Genomic DNA, 23,944 nt, shown 5'->3' on the forward strand with positions numbered 1-23,944 from the left:
TATCATGTTGCTGTTTAGAATATACTAACTCCTCTGGATAACTGGCTGGACATTTGATGAGTAGATCCACCTGGACGTGATATTCTCCGTGGTTACCCATGCTCTCTTGTGGCTTTATAGTAATCTGAATCTCAGGTGGCCTCCGGATCTAAATTGAAAGACTTCTGTCATATTTATTGTACTAATTACATTGTCCAAGTTCAGTTGATTGATTGATTGACATGGCTGACTCAATCTCATAACATTATACAAATGTTACAAATATGAACACCATGTACTTGGTTTTGCACATTTAGTGTAATTGTAAGTGGTCAACTATAAAGTTTGGCATGATTAAGTTCTATCAGTGTGTGTTATATCAAAGCTATATAGCACTAAGTAACAGATTTAGTGTTAATTATAAATCAATGCACTTGTGAAAGCACCAAACTATAAATATCACCAGTAATTAATTCATTTTAACATATTTAAATTTGTTATGTAGATCTATATACATGTTATAGTTCATAGATGATCTAGAGGACTCATTGGTATATGGAAAAAGTATTCTCATTTCTGATCATAGTTGCCAATTCACCCTTTATCATTGGGTTATACCCCATTTTCTGACCCATAAGCCAATAATTTTTTATGACCCAGTGAGTCATGCTTTTAAATTGATATTCATGGAAAAACCCTGCTTTGTTAATTACTTCACAAGTGTGATTTTCAGTTTGCAAGCATGTATTGATGAAAACAATGCTGGTGGCCATGACAGTACAGAGAAATATTGAAGCCTGTGGCAGTTGTTAATAATTATCAGTGAGTTGTTTTAACAAATCTGGGGTCAAAGATTTAGTCATTTGATCTCTATTGGGACCAGAGAGAAAACTATAATTATCAATGTACACATACATATCTGAAAATTAGGGAGCACGACTTTCTGCAGGTAAAAAAAAAGTGACTGAGAAAATCGTGAAGCGTTTGGTACCTTGAGTAAATGCATACATATTCATTGTGTCTGGAGCTAGAAATGATCTGACAAAACATGTAAAAATGCAAAATTCATGAAATTTAAAGCTTCGGCATTAAATTCTAAGATACTGTCACATTAACATCAGATCTCAAAAGCAAAGTTACTGGAGCAGAAAATGTTTTTCCCCCCTAATTTTCCAGCAGAACACAATCTGTATCTTGCTTTAAACGTTCCCCTCCTGAAAAAGTCTTCTAAAATTAAAGATGTGCTATTGTAACTTTCTAGTAGAATAGGGTCTGTGGAATTACCGGAAACACCAGGTAATTCCCGAAAACACCAATAAAAGTACCGAAAACACCAATGTATTATCAAAAAACACCTCTAGGATGATAGTTCATGCCTGTAAATATATATATCCAAAGTGTCATTCATATTGAAGGAGAATTGAATGAGCTATGGTTAATTTTATATCTTGTATTTCAGACTATATTTATCGGCGCCATTGGCGTCCATGTTAGCCAATCAGAATGTTGTTCCCAGCGGTTAATTCAAATTTAAGCTCTGGGAGGGTTTTTTTTTAATTGGTTATATATAATTTATGGATAATTTTCATCACATATAAGATCATTAACTTATAGCAACTTCTTTGTACATATCAATTCTGTATTTCGGTGTCTTTTAATAAAGTCAGTATTCAATTTCTCACTTTATTCACAAACGTGATAAGATTCCACAATTCATCTGCAAATACCTACATAATTGTGAAATATAAATCAAAAGCAAACCGTATCCAAATACATTACTTATCAGACACCCCTCCAGACGTTCACACCTTTTTATGAAACGCCGGCCCAAATTCTCGACATCCTGTATACAAACACCAGTGTTATACCCACCACTCGTCGGTACATTGTTTCACTGCACGTGCAGCACAAATTTACCAAATAAAAGAAGTGTCATGAACAACAATCACATGCCAGTAATTTCAATTTGATAAATAGCAGCTCAAAGAAATGTGTACCATAAGCAGTGAGGTTTCTTTAACGTATGGTTTCCATTGTAATTAAATAGGTGATTTAGATCTGCTATATACATGTTTACATGTATAGTCTTGAAATATCACAAAATATTAAGTTGACAACGATTGAAATAAAAATGCAGACGTTTTCTCGTTTATTTAGTGACTCACAAACTTGCCCGTCTTCTGAATGAAAGTTGTAAAACAAACATACTAGGTTTTGGTCAGTTATAACATAATACGGGGGTAAAATTCATCTCATCTCCGCTAGCCATGGATTTTGGGTTAACTGTGCCTTCGTGGACGAATAATCTTGGCTAGCGAAGATGGAAAAAATGCCTAGATAGTCCGCTTGCATAAACATATTATTATGATTACAGGCATGTAGAATCGGAGAGTGTGTAATATGAAAGCTTGAATGTTATCCTTGCAGCGACCTACCCACTGCACAATTTAAGAAATTGAAGTCGGAAGGGGAAACTGAGACAGTTTGAGCGGATGAAAACTACACCCCCCCCCCCCCCCCCCCCCCCTCCACCCACACAATTTAAGGTTTTCATAATCGGGACAATTCAAGCACCATTTTTTGTTATCTTATTGCTTGTCAAGAATTTTACACAAATTAACCGGCAACATACCCCTTCTGATACATTAAAAAATATAAGTTATGTTAGCACGGGGCTCTATAAAGTTTAATCTGCATGCAGTTTGGTCATACTTCGTCATTCAATAACTTTTTTAAAATTAAAAAAAAATGTTTGTCGGGTTAGCGGGACTATGATCTATGACTATAACAATGACCTGTGTATAAATATAGGTTTTCTTATCAGTTACGGCCATCATTTTTTACACTTTCCTCATGACCCCATATTTTGTACAGTGGATTTCTTCAATTAGGGATCAATGCATAAAAAAGCTGCTGTGTATTTTATTTCTATATCCAATGACACATCAATGAAAACATAAAGCACGAGAGAATAATTATTAAAGATCACAAAATCAACGATGACTTTAAGCTGAGTTAGCGTCATCCATTTTTTGGATGTCCGTAACTGCAGTTACCGATATCACTTTGACCCAGTCTGAGTTAAAATCAGACCCCATACTCATTATCATATCAACGCTTTGATATCGAGTATAAAGGGTCTGATTTTAATCAGACTGCACTTTGACCCCCCAGTGATCATGCCGAATATCACTTTTTAAAATGTAAATCGTAGTAGTAATACGGATTTAGGATATTCTTTGTAATCAAACTTAAACACTTTAGCATACAATTTTGTGAATTTTTTTTTTTTTGGTCGACTAAATGCAAATCGGCCCTAAGGCACATGTATAAGTAAAAGTGCTTGCATTCGAAATTTAACTGCATCTCTCTCTCTCTCTCTCTCTCTCTCTCTCTCTCCAGTGATATTGGGTTAATAAATATAACTTTTATTTTGGATTTATGCTTGTTAAAATACATAAATCATAGTCATGTCGAATTTGAATTAACCGCCGGGAATGACATTCTGGTTGGCTAACACGGACGCCAATGGTGCCGATAAATGCATTCTTAAATACAAGATATAAAATTAACCATAGCTCATTCAATTCTTCTTCAATATGAATGACACTTTGGATATATGTATTTACAGGCATGAGCTATCATTTTTGATAATACATTGGTGTTTTCGGTACTTTTATTGGTGTTTTCGGGAATTACCTGGTGTTTACGGTGTTTCCGGTAATTCCATGGACCGAGTAGAATAGTTCACAGTAGACATTGGTTTAGTATTGTGTGTTCCTTGAAATATAAACATTTACTATTTCACGTGCTGGAGGTTGGCTTATCTCAATGAGATTCATTGAGGCTGGATGTTTGGACTGACGCATCTTCCAGAAGAGGGTCAGTCCAAATATCCAACCTCAACGAATCTCCCCGAGATTAGAAATTGGCAACTATGTTTCTGATATGAACACTTCAACAGATGAATACTTCTCACTTGATGGCATTTGAAACAGTCAATAATCAGATATTGAGAAAGATGATAGAAAAGTATTGAAAATTGATAATCAGCTTATCATACCACAAGCACCTGAAATTTTATCAATAACTTGAATAAGTTGATACCTTCCACGCATCCTCTTTTCTTAGGTCAACAACATCACCCGTAAATATTGCTTGTAATGCCTGCAGCTCAAACTCCTGTCTCTCTGCAAGAGACTCCTCTGCCATTGGTGTTGAATTTCTATCACCATTCAGTTGATTTAGTGTTTGAGCACATCAGAAAATAAGAATAAATGCTGACAGTTGGCACAAATACACATCTTCAGTTCAGTTTGATTTCACATGTTTCAAAAATTTCAGAATCCCTATCCCGACTTCTTAATTAACTCGTACCGAGTTCTTTCGATATTCTGATTGACATCTTCTAGACCTACCACAATATTTGTTTTGCCTTACGCAATATGTTAGAGCGAGCGCAGCCACATCTATATGAGCAGGTCCAGAATTTTCCCCATGGAAATGGGTACCACTATCAAAAAATAATCAAAGGGGGGTGGGGGGGGGGGGGGGGTTGCAACCCAAGTTTGTACCTTTACCACCCAAAGTGGGAGGGGTGTTCAAAGAACCCAAAGTGGGAAGGTTTTTTTACTAGTTTTGTTAAAATATTCAATCAAATGGGGTAGGGATCCAACCTCCGGAACTACCAACATCTTTCTAAAAATCCGCCACTGAATGCAAGATGCATAGACCTGTTTCGACAATGTCCCGAACGATTTACGGTAAAAAGTATGAGAACAACTAGCACTAATAAGAAAGTCAAAATATAAAGAGGGCAGTGAGGCAGAAAGTGCAAATCTTGTTGGTCTCCTCCTTTATAAACTTACTGCAGAATCAGATGACCATCATCATGTTACTCTTGACAAAATACCACGTGAATGACCATGTGATTGTGAACATGTGATCAGTATTCAGGGGAAGCAAACAGTGCCTCTTAACGTAGTTCCACACTCCTGTGACGTCATAGGATTTTGCAAAGTCAATGATTTAATAACAGGAACATAAATTTTGTTGGAGCCTTTTTCAATAGTTATTGTAAAAAATCTTGTTAGCCATAAAATATTTGAAAAGTCTTAGTTATATTTGAAAAGTCAATGATATGTTTTAAAATATTGAATCCAAGGACAATAACTCTGTTTTCATTAAATTATTTATCAAGTCCATTATGCGATAGATTTCCTTTATTTTTGACAAACATTTTACCAAGGTGATAAGGAATCATTATCTGTGTCTTTTCATGAAATTACATAAAATTTTAATCCCGAGTGATTTTGAATAGCTCAACTGTATAGTGCCAGACTTCGGTTTTTTATGGGGGTATACATACTCTGGAAGCTATAGATTTGAAATTATTAAGGAAAGGTATGGATTTTTTTTTCATAAATAACTATAACAGATGTACATCTACTAATATAAACAGAAAAAAATGATATGTAAACCATGCAATAAGGAAAATGCGTCCACATTTGTTTGTTTTTTAACATTTTGGAGAATAACGCTAATTCAATAATTTTGCACATATCATTCTAAAACTTGATGAACATATTGAAAATGACACGTGTTTTAGTTATTGATATGTTTCCCGATAAATAAATGCATTTCAAAAATATTTTGTTGCTTTTATTTTAAAATAACAAATAACTGTTTCCAATGAATTTCATAAAAATCTACATAGGGTACACGACTTCAGTAGTGTCTGTAATGAAAATTAATATGGAAATCCTTAACTGTTTTGCCTTTTTTCATTACTCTGAATATTAATTTATTGATTCCAAACAAAAAAATGCTACCTAAACCCCAAAAATCCAGGACTAAGGACCCACCTTAAAAGATTCACAGAATCTGCAAATAATAATAAATAAATAAATAAGATAAGGAAACTTGATCTGAGAATTCAAACACTAGAGCACCTAACTAGAGATTCAGGGACCCCGGCTTCGAATTCTGGTCTAGACCGTTCAATTTTCTTCATCCCTGTTACATTTGGTGCCGTAGACCAGCCCTTGGAACTGACAGGCGAAAATACCTGCCGGGAGTAAAGACTCTAGTTTGAAGACTTTTTATGTGTGAAAGCATTTCAAGGGCGGTTCAAAAACAAATCTCAAAGAGGGGGTTGTGATCCCAGATACCATCTCCCCACCCCCGCCCCCTCCCCTTTAAAAATTGTTTCAACGAAATGGGCTATTATGTTTATTTTTAAATTCCATTTCAATTTTTACGTTGGTGTTCTTCAAAGTATCTGCTCTAGGGGGTGGGGTTGTGGTGGTTAAACCCCCAGAGATTGGAGAAATTGAACATTTAATTATGATAAGACTTCTAAGTTACCACTGTGTTATACACTCATCCTTCAGTTTAATGATATTTTGTTGTCATCTTATCAGCGCAGTTGGGCCACGGTCGATCTATTTATGATTGTGTTACTAAGTGGGTATGGGGATATTTTTTTTAATTATTAAATCGACTGAATAATTCCCTTTCAATAACAATTATCAAAGTTCTGAATAAAGGATTTAAAAAAAAAAAAAAAATTGAATGTATAAGTCTAAATTAAACGTTTCATTTTTATCAGTCACTATTATTATTTCACGATTTCATACGAAAGGTTTTGCATGAAATGGTACTGAATATCTTTAACAAAAGTGGTCAATTTTACCATTTATAGGTCTTCAACCCCATTTTGAGGGCGAAAAAAGTATATAAACTATAAGTCCCCCCCCCCCTCCCCCTGAAAATTGTCTGGATCGGATCCGCCACTGTATTGGCTACTGTGACGTTCAAAGTCCGCGATGGGCAGATCAGAGTTGCAGTAATCGGTATCATCACAGGACATAGACCCTGTGTACCAGGACACAGACACTTGTTTCTGTAGATGATTTATGACGTCTGTATACTAATAATATTAATTACTATATATAGGCCTACGTCATACCTGTACGTAACTTGTCTACAGAAACAAGTGTCTGTGTACTAGTGTCAGCATTATATTGCCATATCAGGGGCGGATTCAGGAATTGCGATGATAAGGGGGGGGGGGCGCAACTTTTTTAGGCAGGGGGTCTGGGGGCCACCTTCAGGCCCCCAGTTGGTCCAGGGCAAAGCCCTGGTGGGGGCCCAGGGGGCAAAGCGCCCAGAAGCTCCTGGAGTTTAACAGATATTATAGGGCTAGAACTATGCCTCGTGTGCAGTCATTTTTACAATTTTCTATCATTTTTGATAAGGTGAAATTAATAAAATGACGCAAAATCCAAGGGTTTTTGGGAAAAAAAATTTAAGTTCTCCCAATAAAAGTAATTCAATAAATAAAAAGATTTTGTCATTTATTTCTCCGGGAGTGGAAGAAATGATTGCTTCTTCTATCGTTTACATTCTGCTAAACAATAAACCACGATTTTTTTTTTAATTTTAAGGGTGGGGTGGTGGCTGCTCTCCCCTTAAATCCGCCACTGCATGTAAGTACCCCTAAATAGACCTAAAAACGCTATGAAAAGCACAAACAAAAAATCCCCTGCGACCAACTTTTACATGTTTAAAACATTTACTTTCTTTTGCCTCTGTTCAACAGGCTGATATATTAAGCATGCTTCAATTTCTAAACCCTTGCAATTTTAAGTGTCATGTTAATGTTATTTTCTTCAAATTATGTATTATTCACAGGCACTCGACGTTTTAAATATCTATAATAAACAAAAATTGTCTTCCTGTAAACATAATATTGTGTTTACAGGAGGAAAATTTGTTTTATTATAGATATTTAAAACGTCGAGTGCCTGTGGTATTATTGAATGACATTTCGTATGATTTGTGAGTCACACAAGTGTTCTTGTATAAATGATAATATTGATTATATGGAATTTAAAAATAAAGTATATATGTGTTTGATCAAAATTAAGTTGTTATCTCGTATTTTCAGTGTAGACGCGCCTATAATAGGCCCCTTTCATGAATAATGAACACCTACATACCGATACAATATAACTAATTTCTGAAGGTACAGTACTAGAACCTCTTCCCCTCTCTTCAAAACTATGTGTACGCATGTGAACTCACAAGCACACGCCTAGTTAACGCGTAGGACTGTAATGATTTATACTTGTAGTTCAAGAGATTCATTTCTTATCCAGCTGCCTATATCTGTAAAATTTATACGAGTGATTCTGAAAACTGTTTAAAATAGGGTGAATCAGGTAAGGCACTTTTAGAACCCCCCCCCCCCCCCCTGGGGGGTGAAAATAAAGGTTTTCTTGCAAACAAGGCTGTAATACACGTAATACATACATGTATATCTTATGTGAGAATCGTGGTAGTCTCGAACGAGTCAAAAGCATGAACATAGGCAGATCCAAGGAGGTGGAATCGATACAATGGTACTAACAACATATAATTGCTTATAATCATATTCCACGACTTTATAAAAGTGAACTAAATTAATAATCTAATAAATCATTCAAACGATTTCTTAAAGAACCATTCTATTGGCTTTATGAATAAATGAAATTGAAGTAACGAATAATAAAATCATTACAACGATTTTCTAACTCATTCTTATGATTTCAGTGAAACGTCCTAGCGAATTTTTAAATTGTTTTAAGGTGGCTCACTACATCCTGCAATAGTTTCTCAAATCAGTACGGATTGATTTAATCATAAAAGATATGATGATACATAATAAGTATACATGTATATGCCAAAAAGGCAGACAATTTTGGATAAAAACATGATTTAAAAAAAAAATTATTTCAACACATATGAACTAAAGATTCTAGCGGATTTGAACTCGAGATCTGCAGTTTACCAGCCCAATGCTTTTTCTCTCTCTCCTTTATAACCCAATGCTTAAGCCACTGGGCTACGATGATAGTCAAACGATTGACTGAATATTGTTTAACGTCCTTCTCGAGAATATTTCAATTATATGGAGACGCCACCACTGCCGGTGAAGGGCTGCAAAATTTACGCCTTTGCTCAGCGCTTACGGCCTTTGAGCAGGGAGGGATCTTTATCGTGTCGCTCCTGCTGTGACACGGGACCTCGGTTTTTACGGTCTCATCCGAAGGACCGCCCCATTTAGTCGCCTCTTACGACAAGCAAGGGGTACTGAGGACCTATTCTAACTTGAATCCCCACGAGATTAACGCATTAAGTAAATCATTCTAATGCACGAAGTAAATCGTTCTAACGCATGAAATAAATAGTTCTTACGCATTAAGTAAATCTTTCTACCTAATTAAGTACCAGGTAAATCGTTCTAACGCATTAAGTAAATTGTTCTAATGCACGAAGTAAATCGTTCTAACGCATGAAGTAAATCGTTCTAACGCATTAAGTAAATCATTCTAATGCATGAAGTAAATCGATCGTTCTAGCGTGTGAAGTAAATCGTTCTAACGCATTAAGTAAATCGTTCTAACGCATTAAGTAAATCGTTCTAATGCATGAAGTAAATCGATCGTTCTAGCGTGTGAAGTAAATCGTTCTAACGCATGAAGTAAATCGTTCTAACGCATGAAGTAAATCATTCTAATGCATGAAGTAAATCGTTCTAATGCATGAAGTAAATCGTTCTAACGCATGAAGTAAATCGTTCTAACGCATGAAGTAAATCATTCTAATGTATGAAGTAAATCGTTCTAACGCATGAAGTAAATCATTCTAATGCATGAAGTAAATCATTCTAATGCATGAAGTAAATCGTTCTAACGCATGAAGTAAATCATTCTAATGCATGAAGTAAATCGATCGTTCTAGCGTGTGAAATAAATTGTTCTAACGCATTAAGTAAATCGTTCTAACGCATGAAATAAATAGTTCTTACGCATTAAGTAAATCTTTCTACCTAAGTAAGTACCAGGTAAATCGTTCTAACGCATTAAGTAAACTATTCTAATTAAGTAAATCGCTTTAACACACTAAGCAAGTATTTGTGGTTCTAATGTATGAAGTGAACTGTTTTAAAGATTTTCTAAATTGTTCTCAGGATTGATCTCCAGACTATTTCGCTTCATCAACTTCACTAGTTCTCTTGTTCATTTGCCAATTAATTTTGTCTGAAGCAACTCCCTCTACTGCCATAGTAAAGCCTTTTCAGTTATGTCTGATACGCCACACTCAAATATATGTACGATTGTACTTATCAAGGGTAACTAGCTGTTTGGAGGGGCTGTGGGTGAAGTGCCATGCATGACAATCAAGGTCACAGCAGTGAATTTTTACCTCCATCCGATGACCCCATGACCCTCACATCTACTGGTGATGCAGGGTGCTTGGCATTATATTTAAACATCGCATTTCTGAGGTTCGACGTGTCACCGGATTTCAGAATTAAACCAGGGACCTCCTTTTCTTTTAGAGAAGTGGACAGACATAGCTTGTAGACTGATTGACAATGAAGACTATGCATATACACTTCTCTAAAGAGAATAGGAACCTCCTGGTTAAGATGCAAGGGGCACAGCCTTAACCACTTCAGTTATCGCGACTGGACTCAGAAACAAAAATAAACAGCTTCCAGATTTTCACTACTTTGATTTTATTATCCATACTTATATTTTATCAATCTCTATTTCATAATAACATACACCACTTGGGACAATAACAATTGAAAACCATAACTTACCAATATTCTAAACATGTATAACAGTCCCATATTGTACACGTGTATAACAGTCCCAGTTTAACTTACCAATGTATAAATATTGATCTGTCCCTTTTTGAGTTTTAAACTATTCTGATAACACAACACAGTAAAATATGTGATAGCAAAATATCACCAGCCTCTAACAATCTTTCATGGAGAAACTGCATCTTCCATCATGCATGTACCTCATGTCAACTTATCAAACACAAAATTCCTTAACAAATGTTATCAATCTTGAAGGTGTCTTTGATCACATACATGGATGTGATTAGACAATTAAGGTGGTCCAGCACCAGTCTGGCCAAAGACACATCTCGGGGAGCACAAACACATCTCCTGATCCTGAGAAACACCTCCTTAATCACCTCTTCTGTTGTCCTCCTTTGAAATAAAAGTCCATGCCTCGTTGTTGTCTTGGGGGAGGTCCTCTGGTCTTTGCACTACCCTATAAAAATGAAAGCCAAATACATATAAATTATTTCTTATCACAAGCTATTCTAAAGTTTTTTCTCACAAATCCCATGGTTAGAGTCGATGGAAGGGGTGTATTGAGAGCAACCACACCATGAATGAAATATATCCTTCATTTTATTATGTACACTTCATGATAATTCATTCTACAAAATAAAATAACATAATGTGTTTAGATTTAAGTTTTTACTGTAAAAATATTATATGTACTTGTTTGCCCCACTCTTAATTTTGTAATCTTTGTGGGATTTATTTATGAGATTGATCACTCTTCGTTATCTCCATTTTTCATGAAAAACCTGATGGGCTTGGTACACTGACCAGAACCTCATCCCGAATCAACTGCCCCCCCCCCCCCCCCCCTTATCTGACCTGGATTATTTTCGGAACACCTTGATTTCATAAACTATCCCATTTAATAATAAAATGATGGACAACACTTATGAATGATCAGACTTACAGATGACTTGCTGTAATGGCGACTCCACTCTGGAGCGACAATGACAGGACTGGGGTAGGTCTCCCCTAATGTTACGCCTGCCCTTTCTAAGGCCCCACGACTCAGTGTCCACACAATATGAACAGATCCTCCAGGAATATTCTTAAGTTCAGGCACCCACATCCTCACAAAATCTCCCTGTGACATATCAACACAACACATATAACCAACCTTCCAATGACAACACATTATATTTCAATGCCTGACATACTAGAAAATTTGTGCAAGATATCTTTATATCTGAAATGATATTTTCATCTCTCCATGAATTAAAAAATATGGAGAAGAAACTTTTCATACATATACAACCTTTTTCAAAGTTCATAAGTTATATACACCTCATTTTCTAGTTAAAACAATATATGTACTACTTTAACTAGCTCACAAAATTGAATAGAGATTGATTGATATCTTATTGGAGCTGTGTACCTCACAGTCATAGTCAAAACCCTGCTTGACCACGTTGAATTTCCTGTCCTCTCTGGGGTCATTTCCAATACCAGCACTGTACAGCCAGTTACCATAGTTACTGCAAACATCATGGTCTATCTATTGCAAAAAAAATTTCCTAGTTATAAGTGTTGAATATGCTGATCCACATTCAACTTTTGTGGTGTTGATCATAATTAAGCATACTGCAATATAAATGTTTAGATTACCAGCATCGACTCGAACCATTCAGCACCCAAACGCCAGTCTAACTTTAAGTCTTTTGTCAAGAAACTGGCAACGTTCTGTAAAACCAAAATGGTAAATCTGTATTCAAATTTACTACCATACTGCATTCAACTTAAGGTGGTGACTGAAAATATCCATTTATTGCATGATAGTGAGGGAGATATGAAGATTTATTCACCCAAGAAAAATCATATTCCCCGAAGGAAAATAAATCTTCAAATCTCCCTCACTATCATGCAATAAATTAATATTATACTGAAACAAAGCAAGACTACAAAGGTGCATTTGAAATTGGAGTCCACTCATCTATACATTGTATGTAACTGAGATCGCCTAATCGTAACATTGAGCCGTCAACGTATTACAGTAGAAGGCACAAACAACGAAATACAGTGATATGATAACCAGTTTTGGTATTTCCATTCTCCTCGAATGCTGATTTACTTGCTTATTGCATAGAATTCTCCTACTGAGGTATAATAAAACGTATAAACATACCTGTCTTCCCCTGTTAGACATAAACCCTGTGGCTGCCAGCTCCCTCATGTTAGCATCAACAAATGGTACACCAGTCTTTCCTTCTGTAAACAGAATTTTTGTCATTACAATTGTAAAATCATTGTAGATTTGTATTCTTGAATCTTGATGTGTCTAACAGAAATCAAACTGACCTTTCCAAGCTTTGAAAAGTTGCTTGTCCTGTTTCCATCTGATATTCTTATTTTGGATTCCTAAACAAACAAGATTTGTTGAATTCATATCATTATTGAAAGAGAATTCTCAATTCATGAAAAGATGAAGCATCCTTTGTACCTCCTTCATAAAAGATCTGATTTCCATATTTCAGGGCTACATATCTGAAGTAATCTCTCCAGATGAGTTCAAACAGGACCCAGTATGTGGACTGATTAGCTGTTCTCTCATTCTCGTATCGCTTCACCTCCCAAAATATGTGACGTGGAGACAGGGAACCAAAGGCCAGCCTGAAAGCAATGAAATCACTATATATATATATATACACTCAGGGTATTGAAAGCCAGATAACTTTACTCTGCTCACTCAACAGGTAGAAAAAAAGAACACTTTCCCCCTTTGATATAAGATAAATTTTAGAAATCACACTGCTCTTACCAAACTGAGAACTTTGTAGAGTAGTCTGCCCCTAGTAGACCGTTTCTGGTCTCTTTGTAGGTGGCGATAGCATCAGTGTTCCACAGATAATGGTTAAGTCTGTCTAGGGCTACTGACTCCCCTCCATGGAATTCCACTACAGACCTGGCATCAGGAACAGGAGCTGAAAAGCAATAGGTTAACATGGTCTCCATACTTGACATGATGTATGATGCAACAGTCTTCATTTTAACATTATAATACAACTGAACTGGGGGATCTTAATTAGGAATTGAAGGGTGTTTGTTTGCTTTATGTCACTTCGAGAATCTTTTACTCATATTGAGATGTCACCATATTTAACCTGCCTACCCTTTTTAATGAAGTGGTGTAATCTGCTTATTTTGGTGGAATTTCAGAGGCAAAGGGGTATCCTTCATATTTACATGTTTTGCCGTCTTTTATATAATAATGTAATTATCATTTATATCATATGTAAGTAAACACACAAACATTTGTATGTAAATTATTATGATAATTATCATGCAAATGATTTTATATGATGTATATCAAATAATAAAGAAATTAAATTTTTCTAAAAATATTTTATTGATCATACCCACTATTACACTAGAGATCATGTAAATGCATGTATTGCAATCCTAGGGAATCTGAAAGACTGATGTGACAAAATCAAATGCACAATGTGGTCCTTAAGAGACATTGTTTAGTGCTAGTTTGACTAGGTCATTGCATGAGTTGACCTCAAACTCACACCACCCCTGGGCTAGGTAAAATATATATTTGTCTATTTGTATGCACTTCCAGTTGTAAAGTACTAATTCTCAGTCCATAGTATCAAATGGACCCCTAAAAAATGCAAGGGGTCCACTCACTTCCCTGGGGAAAATGTCTGGATTCACTCATATACATATACATGTAGCTGCGCTCGTTCTAACAGTAGCCCTTACAACACATTAGTTAAATTACTATAGACAAATATAAAAAATTCTCAAAATAACTTCTACTGGGGCACTACGGCCCTTGTTGTGCTTTGACTGGACCTGCCCTGACCCAGAAGACCATACTCTCAGTAAAGAATGAGTCCTAGAAACTGGATGATTTGGAACCTTTTCTTACTCCTCTTACTATGCTTATGTTTGATAAACTAGTAGGTATTTTTTTTTCACAACCCCCCCCCCCCAAACAAACAAAAAACAAGACTCCCTCCCTGATATCTCCACTTCAAAGTTTGGTTTTCTTATAATGGGGAACAATAATGAGTGCAAGGGTATTACATGGGCAATATCAAGGGCAAGTGTAAATTCCATCTTACATCAACATTGTACACTACTAATTGTACTCCTGGGTATGAAGTCTTGATGTTTAAGGGTTAGCAAGTTATTCAATTGAGAAATGAACACATTCTGTAAAACTGACCTACATTTCTTGAGGACTCTTCCACATATAATTTGATAAATTGGAATCTGATGTGATTTGAGAAACTTTTCTTTATAAAGCTGTGTGAAATTTGCACCACTCTACATATAATCAAAGCTTAACTTCAAATCATATTTCAATCCAAGATCTGTATGCGTGGAGACACCGCCCCCTTCTCTACAGGTCTGTATGCGTGGAGACCCCCCCCCCCCCCCCCTTCTCTACAGGTCTGTATGCGTGGAGACACCCCCCCCCCCTTCTCTACAGGAAACAGTCCACTCTAACATTTTGCTGTGTGTATATCATTACCTTCCATCCCAAGGTCTTCCTGTGTAGGGATATCCCCCTCCTCTACACCTTGTGGGAGAGGTTTAAAAGACTCTGGCATATCAAAACACTTCCTAACAGGTGCTTGGGCTTCCACACACTTCCTGAACTGTGTGTAAACATCAGGTGTTCTGCAGATATGGAGAATAAAATGTACAAAATGAATTTCTATATACAGTTTTTATTATCATTTTATAACATTAAAAGTAAATGGAAATGTTGAGACCCTTACTGAGAAGGTGAGAAGGGGAGATCATCCCTGTGATATAGGGTGTGGCCCCAAAAGGTTTTAACATCCACTCCACAACATTTCCTGATAGATTTCTCCACAGCTACCTCTTCTTGAGTAACCTGTATTGTGATGGAAGAGAGGTTTTGCGCAAGGATATGTATGAACAAGACTTTCGTCAGATTTCAATGGTAAAAGTTACTTCGAATCAGCATCTGAGAGAATATAATACAGTGAAACTTTTCTAATATGGACATTTAACTACCAGAAAAAATCCTCCGACTAGACAAAATACTGAATACTGAGTATATCTTTAAAGTTTGGTGCAAAAATATGTGTACAATTTACACAGCATTTTGGGTTGTGCAACATTTGGATTTAGAAGTTCACTGAAATGCTTTGGAATTTAAAAGCATCTTAATATGCTGAATGAGTAAACATTTAACTCTTTAGACTTATTAAGTAAGCATCTCTTCTTTAAAAAATTGCATAATTATAATCTCATGTGCATGCAAGTAGCTATGAATACCGGATATGCATGTTCAATTTATTTACAATTTTACAAAAATTTGACTGACCGCATGTTGTAGCAGAACACTTACCTCATCATGGAATACTACTGAATGAACCAAACTTTGACCCAATGTTTCAATCATCTTCTTCAGTTCCTCAGCTGGTTTGCCTCGTCTCACAGCAAGGCCACTGAAAACATTCATCAACGATCGAATTCACAGCTTACTTGTAAACTATAATTCAATCCTAAACACTATCAGTGAATATTCTACTATCTTATTCTGAACCTGCTGTACTACAAGAATTCTACACAGTAACTTTGAGGAGAAGCTCTCACCTGCCCTTTAGTTTGAGATTCTTCCTCAGGTCTTGCACACTCTCGATCAATAGTCTGGTTCTATGTCCTCCTGTCTTCGGAAACCCAAAATGGAAGGATCCTCCAAAATGATGGGGGTCAAATATGTACACAGGCAGTACAAAATCAGCATTTCTATTGGCCCAGTGAAGTACCTAGTGATACATCAACACACCTCATAATACCCTTGCAATGCCCAAAAACATACAGATGTACCATAATTCGGTGATGTGCTATATAACATTTGCAACATAAACGTAGCATTGAATATTTTGACTCCCAATCTGGTGATAGCAATTTTTATGAATATATATTGCATTAACAGGTTTATCACAATCTCCAGAATAAGTTAATTAGTTATGAAACATAAATTTTCATAACAACGAAATCAACATGCAACATTCGTGACAATTCTAGAGCATCGAATAATAAGCATCGTTAATTAGGGTAAATTAAAGATTACTCTTTTAATATTTGCAGAACCATACCTCATTATCATGAATTCGTAAGTCATTCCGAAGAAGACAGATGATAATCTTGCCTTTGGTACTCATGCTTTTTAGTTACGCAATCATAATATAGCTCGAGTTCGGTGTTCTTACTATGGGGCATGTCGATCCCGATTAATTACTTCTGAAGAAAAGAAAAAGAAGAGCACACGCTCTGTTCTCTATCACATATAAATACATCTATAGGTGTATTTATATGTGTCTGTGACAGAGATCAGAGCGGATAAGATGACCTGGAGAGAGAGAGAGAGAGAGAGAGAGAGAGAGAGAGAGAGAGATACGTGTAAAGTGAGGACAAATTTCAACCAATGGACAGAAGTTGTGAGGATAGAATTGCACTATGAGGACCAAAAAAAAAAAAAAACAACACAAAAATGTCCTCACAATTACGTCCTCATAAATGTGACCTACAGCATGTGAAAGATGTAGATCTATACAAAATATTAACTTAGCGAGGACAAGTGGTGTGAGGACATCTCAAAAACCGCGTTTTTCATAATTCGAAAGAGGGTATTAGATCTATAAACTTTTATAGGTATCCCTATAGCTATACCTAACATAGTACTTTTTAGCCTTCAGAATAATATACCGTATATGTGTGTGTGTTCTCTTCTACACATTGTGAGGACGTCGTCCTAAGTTAGGGTTGGTCGGAGAGAGAGAGAGAGAGAGAGAGAGAGAGAGAGAGAGAGAGAGAGAGTCAATATCTTCAAAATTACAATTTTTTTTTTAAATTTGTGAAACAACATCGTCGGATATACCCACGGGTGATCTCGTTTTATACTCATAACGAATAAAAGACGAGATTACCCGTGGGTATCCGACGGTGGGGAAACACGGGCTATCAGAATATATACAGCAATATTTGTAACATAGCATAACAGGCCTAGCTAGGCCTAGTACAAAAAATTACGATCAACAACAAACAATTTGACAAGGCTTTATGTACAGTGATTAATTCACTATTTGGACTACAATGGTATAGGAGTTTTTTTTTTAATTATACCCAGTGAATAAAATTGTTCCAAAAGATATATTTCTACCATGCACAAAGTTTAATTGAATAAATATTTTGCAAAAATCTACCAATTCAAATGCGTTACTCTTATGGAGCGCCAAATTAACATAAACTCAAATAATTGAAGATATCTTCAATTATTTGAAGATATCATCAATTCAATTATTGCTCTCTTTAATTGAATTAATGCGCGCATTAAATCAATTATTGCTCTCATCAAATGAATTAATGCGCGCTTCAATTCAATTATTGCTCTCATCAATTGAATTAATGCGCGCATCAATTGAATTAATGAGAGCAATAATTGATTTAATGCGCGCATTAATTCAATTATTGTTCTCTTCAATTCAATTGATGCGCGCATTAATTCAATTAATGAGAGCAATAATAGATTTGATGCGCGCATAAATTCAATTATTGCTCTCTTCAATTCATTTGATGAAAGCATCAATTTAGTAGAAATATTGCTCGCAATGATTAATTTAGAGCTCGGTTTAAATAATTTGATGATTTCTTTAATTCAATTGAAGATATCTTTAAATCATTTACAATGCTTTTGTATAAGGAATTAATGCGCGCATCAATTCTTTTAAAGAGAGCAACAATTCAATTAAAGATATCATTAATTCAATTGTGGATATGTTGAATTGAAGATATCTTTAATTATATAGTTGCTCTCTCTAAAAGAATTATTGCTCTCTTCAAATGAATTAAAGATATCATTAATTCAATTGAAGAGAGCAATAATTGAATTAATGCGCGCATTAAATCAATTATTGCTCTCATCAAATGAATTAATGCGCGTATCAATTCAATTATTGCTCTCATCAATTAATTTAATGCGCGCATTATATCAATTATTGCTCTCATCAAATGAATTAATGCGCGCATCAATTCAATTATTGCTCTCATCAATTGATTTAATGCTCGCATTATATCAATTATTGCTCTCTTCAATTGAATTGTAGCGCGCATCAATTCAATTGTTGATATCATTAATTAATTTGAAGAGATCATTAATTCAATTGAAGCGCGCATCAATTCAGTTGAAGAATTAATGCTATCATCAATTCAATTAATGCGCACAATAATTCAGAATTGAAGATATCATTAATTATTTGAAGAGATCTTTAATTCAATTGTTGCGCGCATCAAATGAATTGATGATATCTTCAAATAATTGAAGATATCTTCAATTATTTGAGTTTATGTTAATTTGGCGCTCCATATACTCTGGATTGCAGTATGTGTCATGTATATTTAATGCGTTACTCTGGATTGCAGTATGTGCCGTGTATGTTTAATGCGTTACTCTGGATTGCAGTATGTGCCATGCATATTTGATGCGTTACTCTGGATTGCAGTATTGGCCGCGTATATTTAATGCGTCACTCTGGATTGCAGTATGTGCCGTGTATGCTTAATGCGTTACTCTGGATTGCAGTATGTGCCGTATATATTTAATGCGTCACTCTGGATTGCAGTATTGGCCGGGTATATTTGATGCGTTACTCTGGATAGCAGTATGTGCCGTGTATATTTAATGCGTTACTCTGGATTGCAGTATGTGCCGTATATATTTAATGCGTCACTCTGGATTGCAGTATTGGCCGGGTATATTTGATGCGTTACTCTGGATTGCAGTATGTGCCGTGTATGTTTAATGCGTCACTCTGGATTGCACTATGTGGCGTGTATATTTAATGCGTTACTCTTGATTGCAGTATGCGCCGTGTATATTTGATGCGTTACTCTGGAATGCAGTATGTGCCGTGTACATTTCACCCCCGTCCATTTGTACTGATTTAATGATCATCATTCCACAATGCTCAGATGCTCATTTTAAGAGGGTTGTATTTCTTCTTCAGGGAAACATGTATCTTCACGAATCTTGCTGGGGGAAGGTACGGTTTATATTGGTGCTGATATGCTAGCTGATTGTTTGCAAAAGATACCCTAACATTTACCAATGTTCGACATTTCGTGTTAACAACGCTATAAATTTTTGAGCCCCCCCCCCCTCCCCAACATTTTTCAAGTAAATCTGCCGACGCTTTATCTCTCTAAAGACTTTATAAATCAGTGTCATAGTATCAACTTGCGCCGAAGCGATTTATTACGAGAGCAAGCTTATCTTTTAAAAAATATTAGAATGCTAGCGCCACAGATTCTATCATTTACTATACAAGTAGAGATTGTAAGAAATGTTTAAATTAATTCTAAAATTTCTATCAGAGTAATTGACATTACTTACAATTTAAAGATTTTTAGGACCTGTATTTTCTGCAAGTAATGTTTGGGAATTTTATTGTATGGGTAGCATGGCTGATTTACGTTGCAATACATGATAGAAATATGAAATATTTAATAAATGAATCGTGGTTCTTTTAAGGAATTTGGACATAATGAATAAAAAGTATTCAATTTCAAAATAAAATAAACAAAGCTTAAGACTTTTTCATACAATGAAGGGTGTCTGTAAATAAATGTAAGGGACCGGTCAATATTCATTGGGGGGTTGGGACCGGTGCATTCCATATTTCCATTTATAAAAAACCTATGTCCTATATTCTAAGAATACAAAAAAAGTTGCTGTCCTATATCGGATGTGTAATGGAAAAGTGTGTGTTCTATCTAATAAATAAATATACATAGACCTATGTATGATTAAACAACATTTTTACTTCACTTTAGAAATCTCTCGAGTTCTTCATAATTGTCACTTAAAATTTGTCTCTCCATTGTTATATCAGCTCAAGGATCCAAGCTCCTGAGAAACTTTTGTTTACTTTGTCATGTTTTTGGGGTAATTTGTCTAGTGAAGTTTCAAATCTCATTATTTTCATCTTCTTTTTTTCTTTTTTGTTAAATTGTTATTTAAAGTGCTACATTTTGCATATTTTTATTTACTGTTTTACTGAATTGTTGTCTCGTGTACTTACAAGTATCTTTCACATCTCAGTATTCTCTATGAAAGGTGAAGATAACAAACAGTGATCAATCTCATTACTCCTATAAGCAATACAAAATAGAGAGTAGGGCAACACGGACCCCTGAATATACCAGAGGTGGGATCAGGTGCCTAGGAGGAGTAAGCATCCCCTGTCGACCGGCCACACCCTCCATGAGCCCTATATCTTGATCATGTAAACGGAGTTATCCGTAGACAACATAAGTGTGCCAAGAACGGCCTAACAATCGGGTACCTGTAAAGTGCGAAACGAAACGAAATCTACCGAAACGAAACGAAATCTACCTACCGAAACGAAACGAAACCAACCGAAACCAACCGAAACGAAACATATTGTATAACCGAACTCTTTTAATTATAATAATTAAAAATGATATCTTAGGCCCCTGTGAAAGTTACCACATATATTTATGAAATTCGCCTCCCCTTTGATGTAGGCTTTCGGCTTGACTGATACAAAATTTAAAAAAATGGAAGGGGGGGGGGGGGTGAGTAAGCACAAAGTACATATCCGAAGTTGATTAAATACCATATGCAATTAGTTTCGGATCCATAAATTTCAGAACGGAGGGTTACAATTTCAGAGGTCTTGGGAAACACACCAAACGAGGGGTGGGGTCGCCGGCGTTGGATCCGCCTTTGGGTATAGATACATTATTTGAAGAAGCTGGTGTCTGAGAAAGTTGAAAGCAGGAAGAACTCTTAACCCCTTATTTTATCTCTAACTGCTGAGGCACGAGTGCTTTCAATAATGGAAAAACATTAAATTATATGAATGGAATTTGGTAAGATATACATGTATATACATGTATTATTAAAAATTATTATTGATATGTAGTGAGTCTAAAGATAACTCTATATATTTAGGATGTTGCTAAGACGGGGACGGAAAACGGAAATGTTTTATGCAATAATATCAGGAGGATGTGAGCATTTTGTAAAATCAAAAGGCTTATGAACAAGGGAAGCAGAAATTACACAGAGAAAGGGAGGACATACTCAGAATCCAACGTTTGATATACTTCATACAAATACACAATATCCACATGTATATACATAGATTTGTTTTTAGAGCAAAAAATACTGAAACATGTATCATACCCAAAGGTGGATCCAACGCCAGCGACCCCACCCTCGTTTAGTGTGTTTCCCCAGACCTCTGACCTATGAGACTGTAACCCTCCGTTCTGAAATTTATGGACCAAAACTAATTACATATGGTATTTAATCAACTTCGGATATGTACTTTGTGCTTACTCACCCCCCCCCCCTTCCAACTTTTAAAACTTTGTATCAGTCAAGCCGAAAGCCTACATCAAAGGGGAGGCGAATTATATATATATGTGGGCCTAAGATACCGTTTTTAATTATTATAATTAAAAAAGTTCGGTTATACAATCTGTTTCGTTTTGTTTCGGTAAGTTTCGTTTCGATAGGTTTCGTTTCGGTAGATTCCGTTTCGTTTCGTTTTCGTTTCGCACTTTTAAAGATGTGTTTAGACTTTAGTTAAATTCTGGTCTGTATCCTTCAAGTTATGACCAACATGATACCGTTATATCATACCAATCACCCACAGAAGTCGTTCTGGATAGTCAGTTTGTACCTTCTGTAAGCTCTTGTGAGATATTAACATATATCAGTATCTCACAAGTGATCATCTCAAAACCTTACAGAAGGTACAAACTGACTATCCAGAACGACTTCTGAGGGTGATTGGTGGGGAAATAGAATGTACAAACTGACTATCCAACCCTCCAATTAATATTGACCAGTCCTTAATGTAGATTACATCATATTACATGCATGCATAAATAGTAAGAATGCACATACAGTATTAGTCATATCCCCTATATATAAGACCAGACCATATCTTTATCATTTGATACACCAGCCTAGTAGCCTCTCTCCACTTTTACTGATCAGAACTTTTAAGTAAAAGAAACTATCAAACTTGGTATAGAGTATTGAAGAGAACGATTTCATGTATAAAAGAATCGCGCTCTGAAAAGCTATACTTTGTGCAATTTAAACCCACCCATTTTTTCGCTAAAATATTGCTAGATATATAGTACCTCACTTGTACGATATGACCCCTGAGATGTATGACGTGTAAAACGTTGCTATATTCGATAATCATGTTCAATATCTTGTAATTTATATTCAATATCTTGTGATGTATGTTCTCTATCATGTAATGTATATTCTATATCTTGTGGTGTATATTCGATAATCTTGTGATGTATGTTCAATATTTTGTGATGAATGTTCGATAATCTTGTGATGTATATTCTATATACACAGGCACCGGAAGTATGGACACTGCTTACCCCCCCCCCCCCCCCCAATACTTTTTGCGGCGATATCTCCGAAAAGTGTAGATTCCCGGCCTATCTCATCCCTCTTTCGATTTTTGTTATCGTTTAACGCCTTTTGTAGGGAAAAGAGTACCAATTCATTTCCCATAGACCTCAATGCTAACCTTTGGCCCTCTCACTAATTAACAATATCAATTTTAAACAAATAACCGCAAACATTTCAAAGTTCATTCCAAGTGTTGATAAAAAACGACAAAAAAATATATAGGATCCCGTGCCTTTTATAGGCCATATTTGTACTTTTTTACAACACCTAGCAATCTGCAGTAAATTACACACTTCATTTTAAGCACACCCCTACCATGGTAATTTCCTCAGTCATTTCTCGATTTTGTGCGATAATTTTTCATCCTGACAATTAATTTGAACCTCTATAATATTTCTTTCAATTCCAAATAATTTCACTCTTGATATTAGCCAATCACGCAACACCTAGACATTTACACCTCCGCTCAATCTAGGGGTAAACTCAATCGGAACTCCTCGAATGTCTCGCGCACTCGACATAGATCTCGGATGTAATACTGCTGTCACAATTGACAATGCATCAAATTCGCTCATGGATGCCATCGTATTACATCCGAGATCTATGTTGAGTGCGCGAGACATTCGAGGAGTTCCGATTGGGGGTAAACTGCGTCCGGGTTACGCATACGGGGGTTTGGTACCAATCGGAACTCCTCGAATGTCTCGCGCACTCGTCACAGCAATGCATCAAATTCGCTCATGGATGCCATCGTATTACATCCGAGATCACAGGCACTCGACGTTTTAAATATCTATAATAAAAAAAAT

General features: G+C 35.9%; 1 protein-coding gene across 1 annotated transcript in view; it reads right to left on the reverse strand.

Annotated features, from left to right (window-relative positions):
* LOC125649082 (eIF-2-alpha kinase GCN2-like) overlaps positions 1 to 16,876 on the reverse strand; it is a 71,909-nt gene extending 55,033 nt beyond the window's left edge. Inside the window, exons 1-15 of the mRNA XM_048876311.2 lie at positions 16,765 to 16,876; positions 16,259 to 16,431; positions 16,011 to 16,110; positions 15,412 to 15,530; positions 15,162 to 15,310; positions 13,434 to 13,596; positions 13,116 to 13,285; positions 12,974 to 13,033; positions 12,801 to 12,883; positions 12,284 to 12,358; positions 12,054 to 12,173; positions 11,586 to 11,762; positions 11,020 to 11,099; positions 4,087 to 4,204; positions 30 to 148 (exon numbers count right to left, since the gene is read on the reverse strand). Of these exons, the coding sequence (XP_048732268.2) occupies positions 30 to 148; positions 4,087 to 4,204; positions 11,020 to 11,099; positions 11,586 to 11,762; positions 12,054 to 12,173; positions 12,284 to 12,358; positions 12,801 to 12,883; positions 12,974 to 13,033; positions 13,116 to 13,285; positions 13,434 to 13,596; positions 15,162 to 15,310; positions 15,412 to 15,530; positions 16,011 to 16,110; positions 16,259 to 16,431; positions 16,765 to 16,830 (1,772 nt within the window). The 5' untranslated portion in view covers positions 16,831 to 16,876. The remainder of the gene's footprint in view (positions 1 to 29; positions 149 to 4,086; positions 4,205 to 11,019; positions 11,100 to 11,585; positions 11,763 to 12,053; positions 12,174 to 12,283; positions 12,359 to 12,800; positions 12,884 to 12,973; positions 13,034 to 13,115; positions 13,286 to 13,433; positions 13,597 to 15,161; positions 15,311 to 15,411; positions 15,531 to 16,010; positions 16,111 to 16,258; positions 16,432 to 16,764) is intronic.
* Positions 16,877 to 23,944: the final 7,068 nt, after the last annotated feature.

The sequence above is a fragment of the Ostrea edulis genome, chromosome 5 (genome assembly GCF_947568905.1).
Source record: "Ostrea edulis chromosome 5, xbOstEdul1.1, whole genome shotgun sequence".
Lineage (NCBI taxonomy): Eukaryota > Metazoa > Mollusca > Bivalvia > Ostreida > Ostreidae > Ostrea > Ostrea edulis.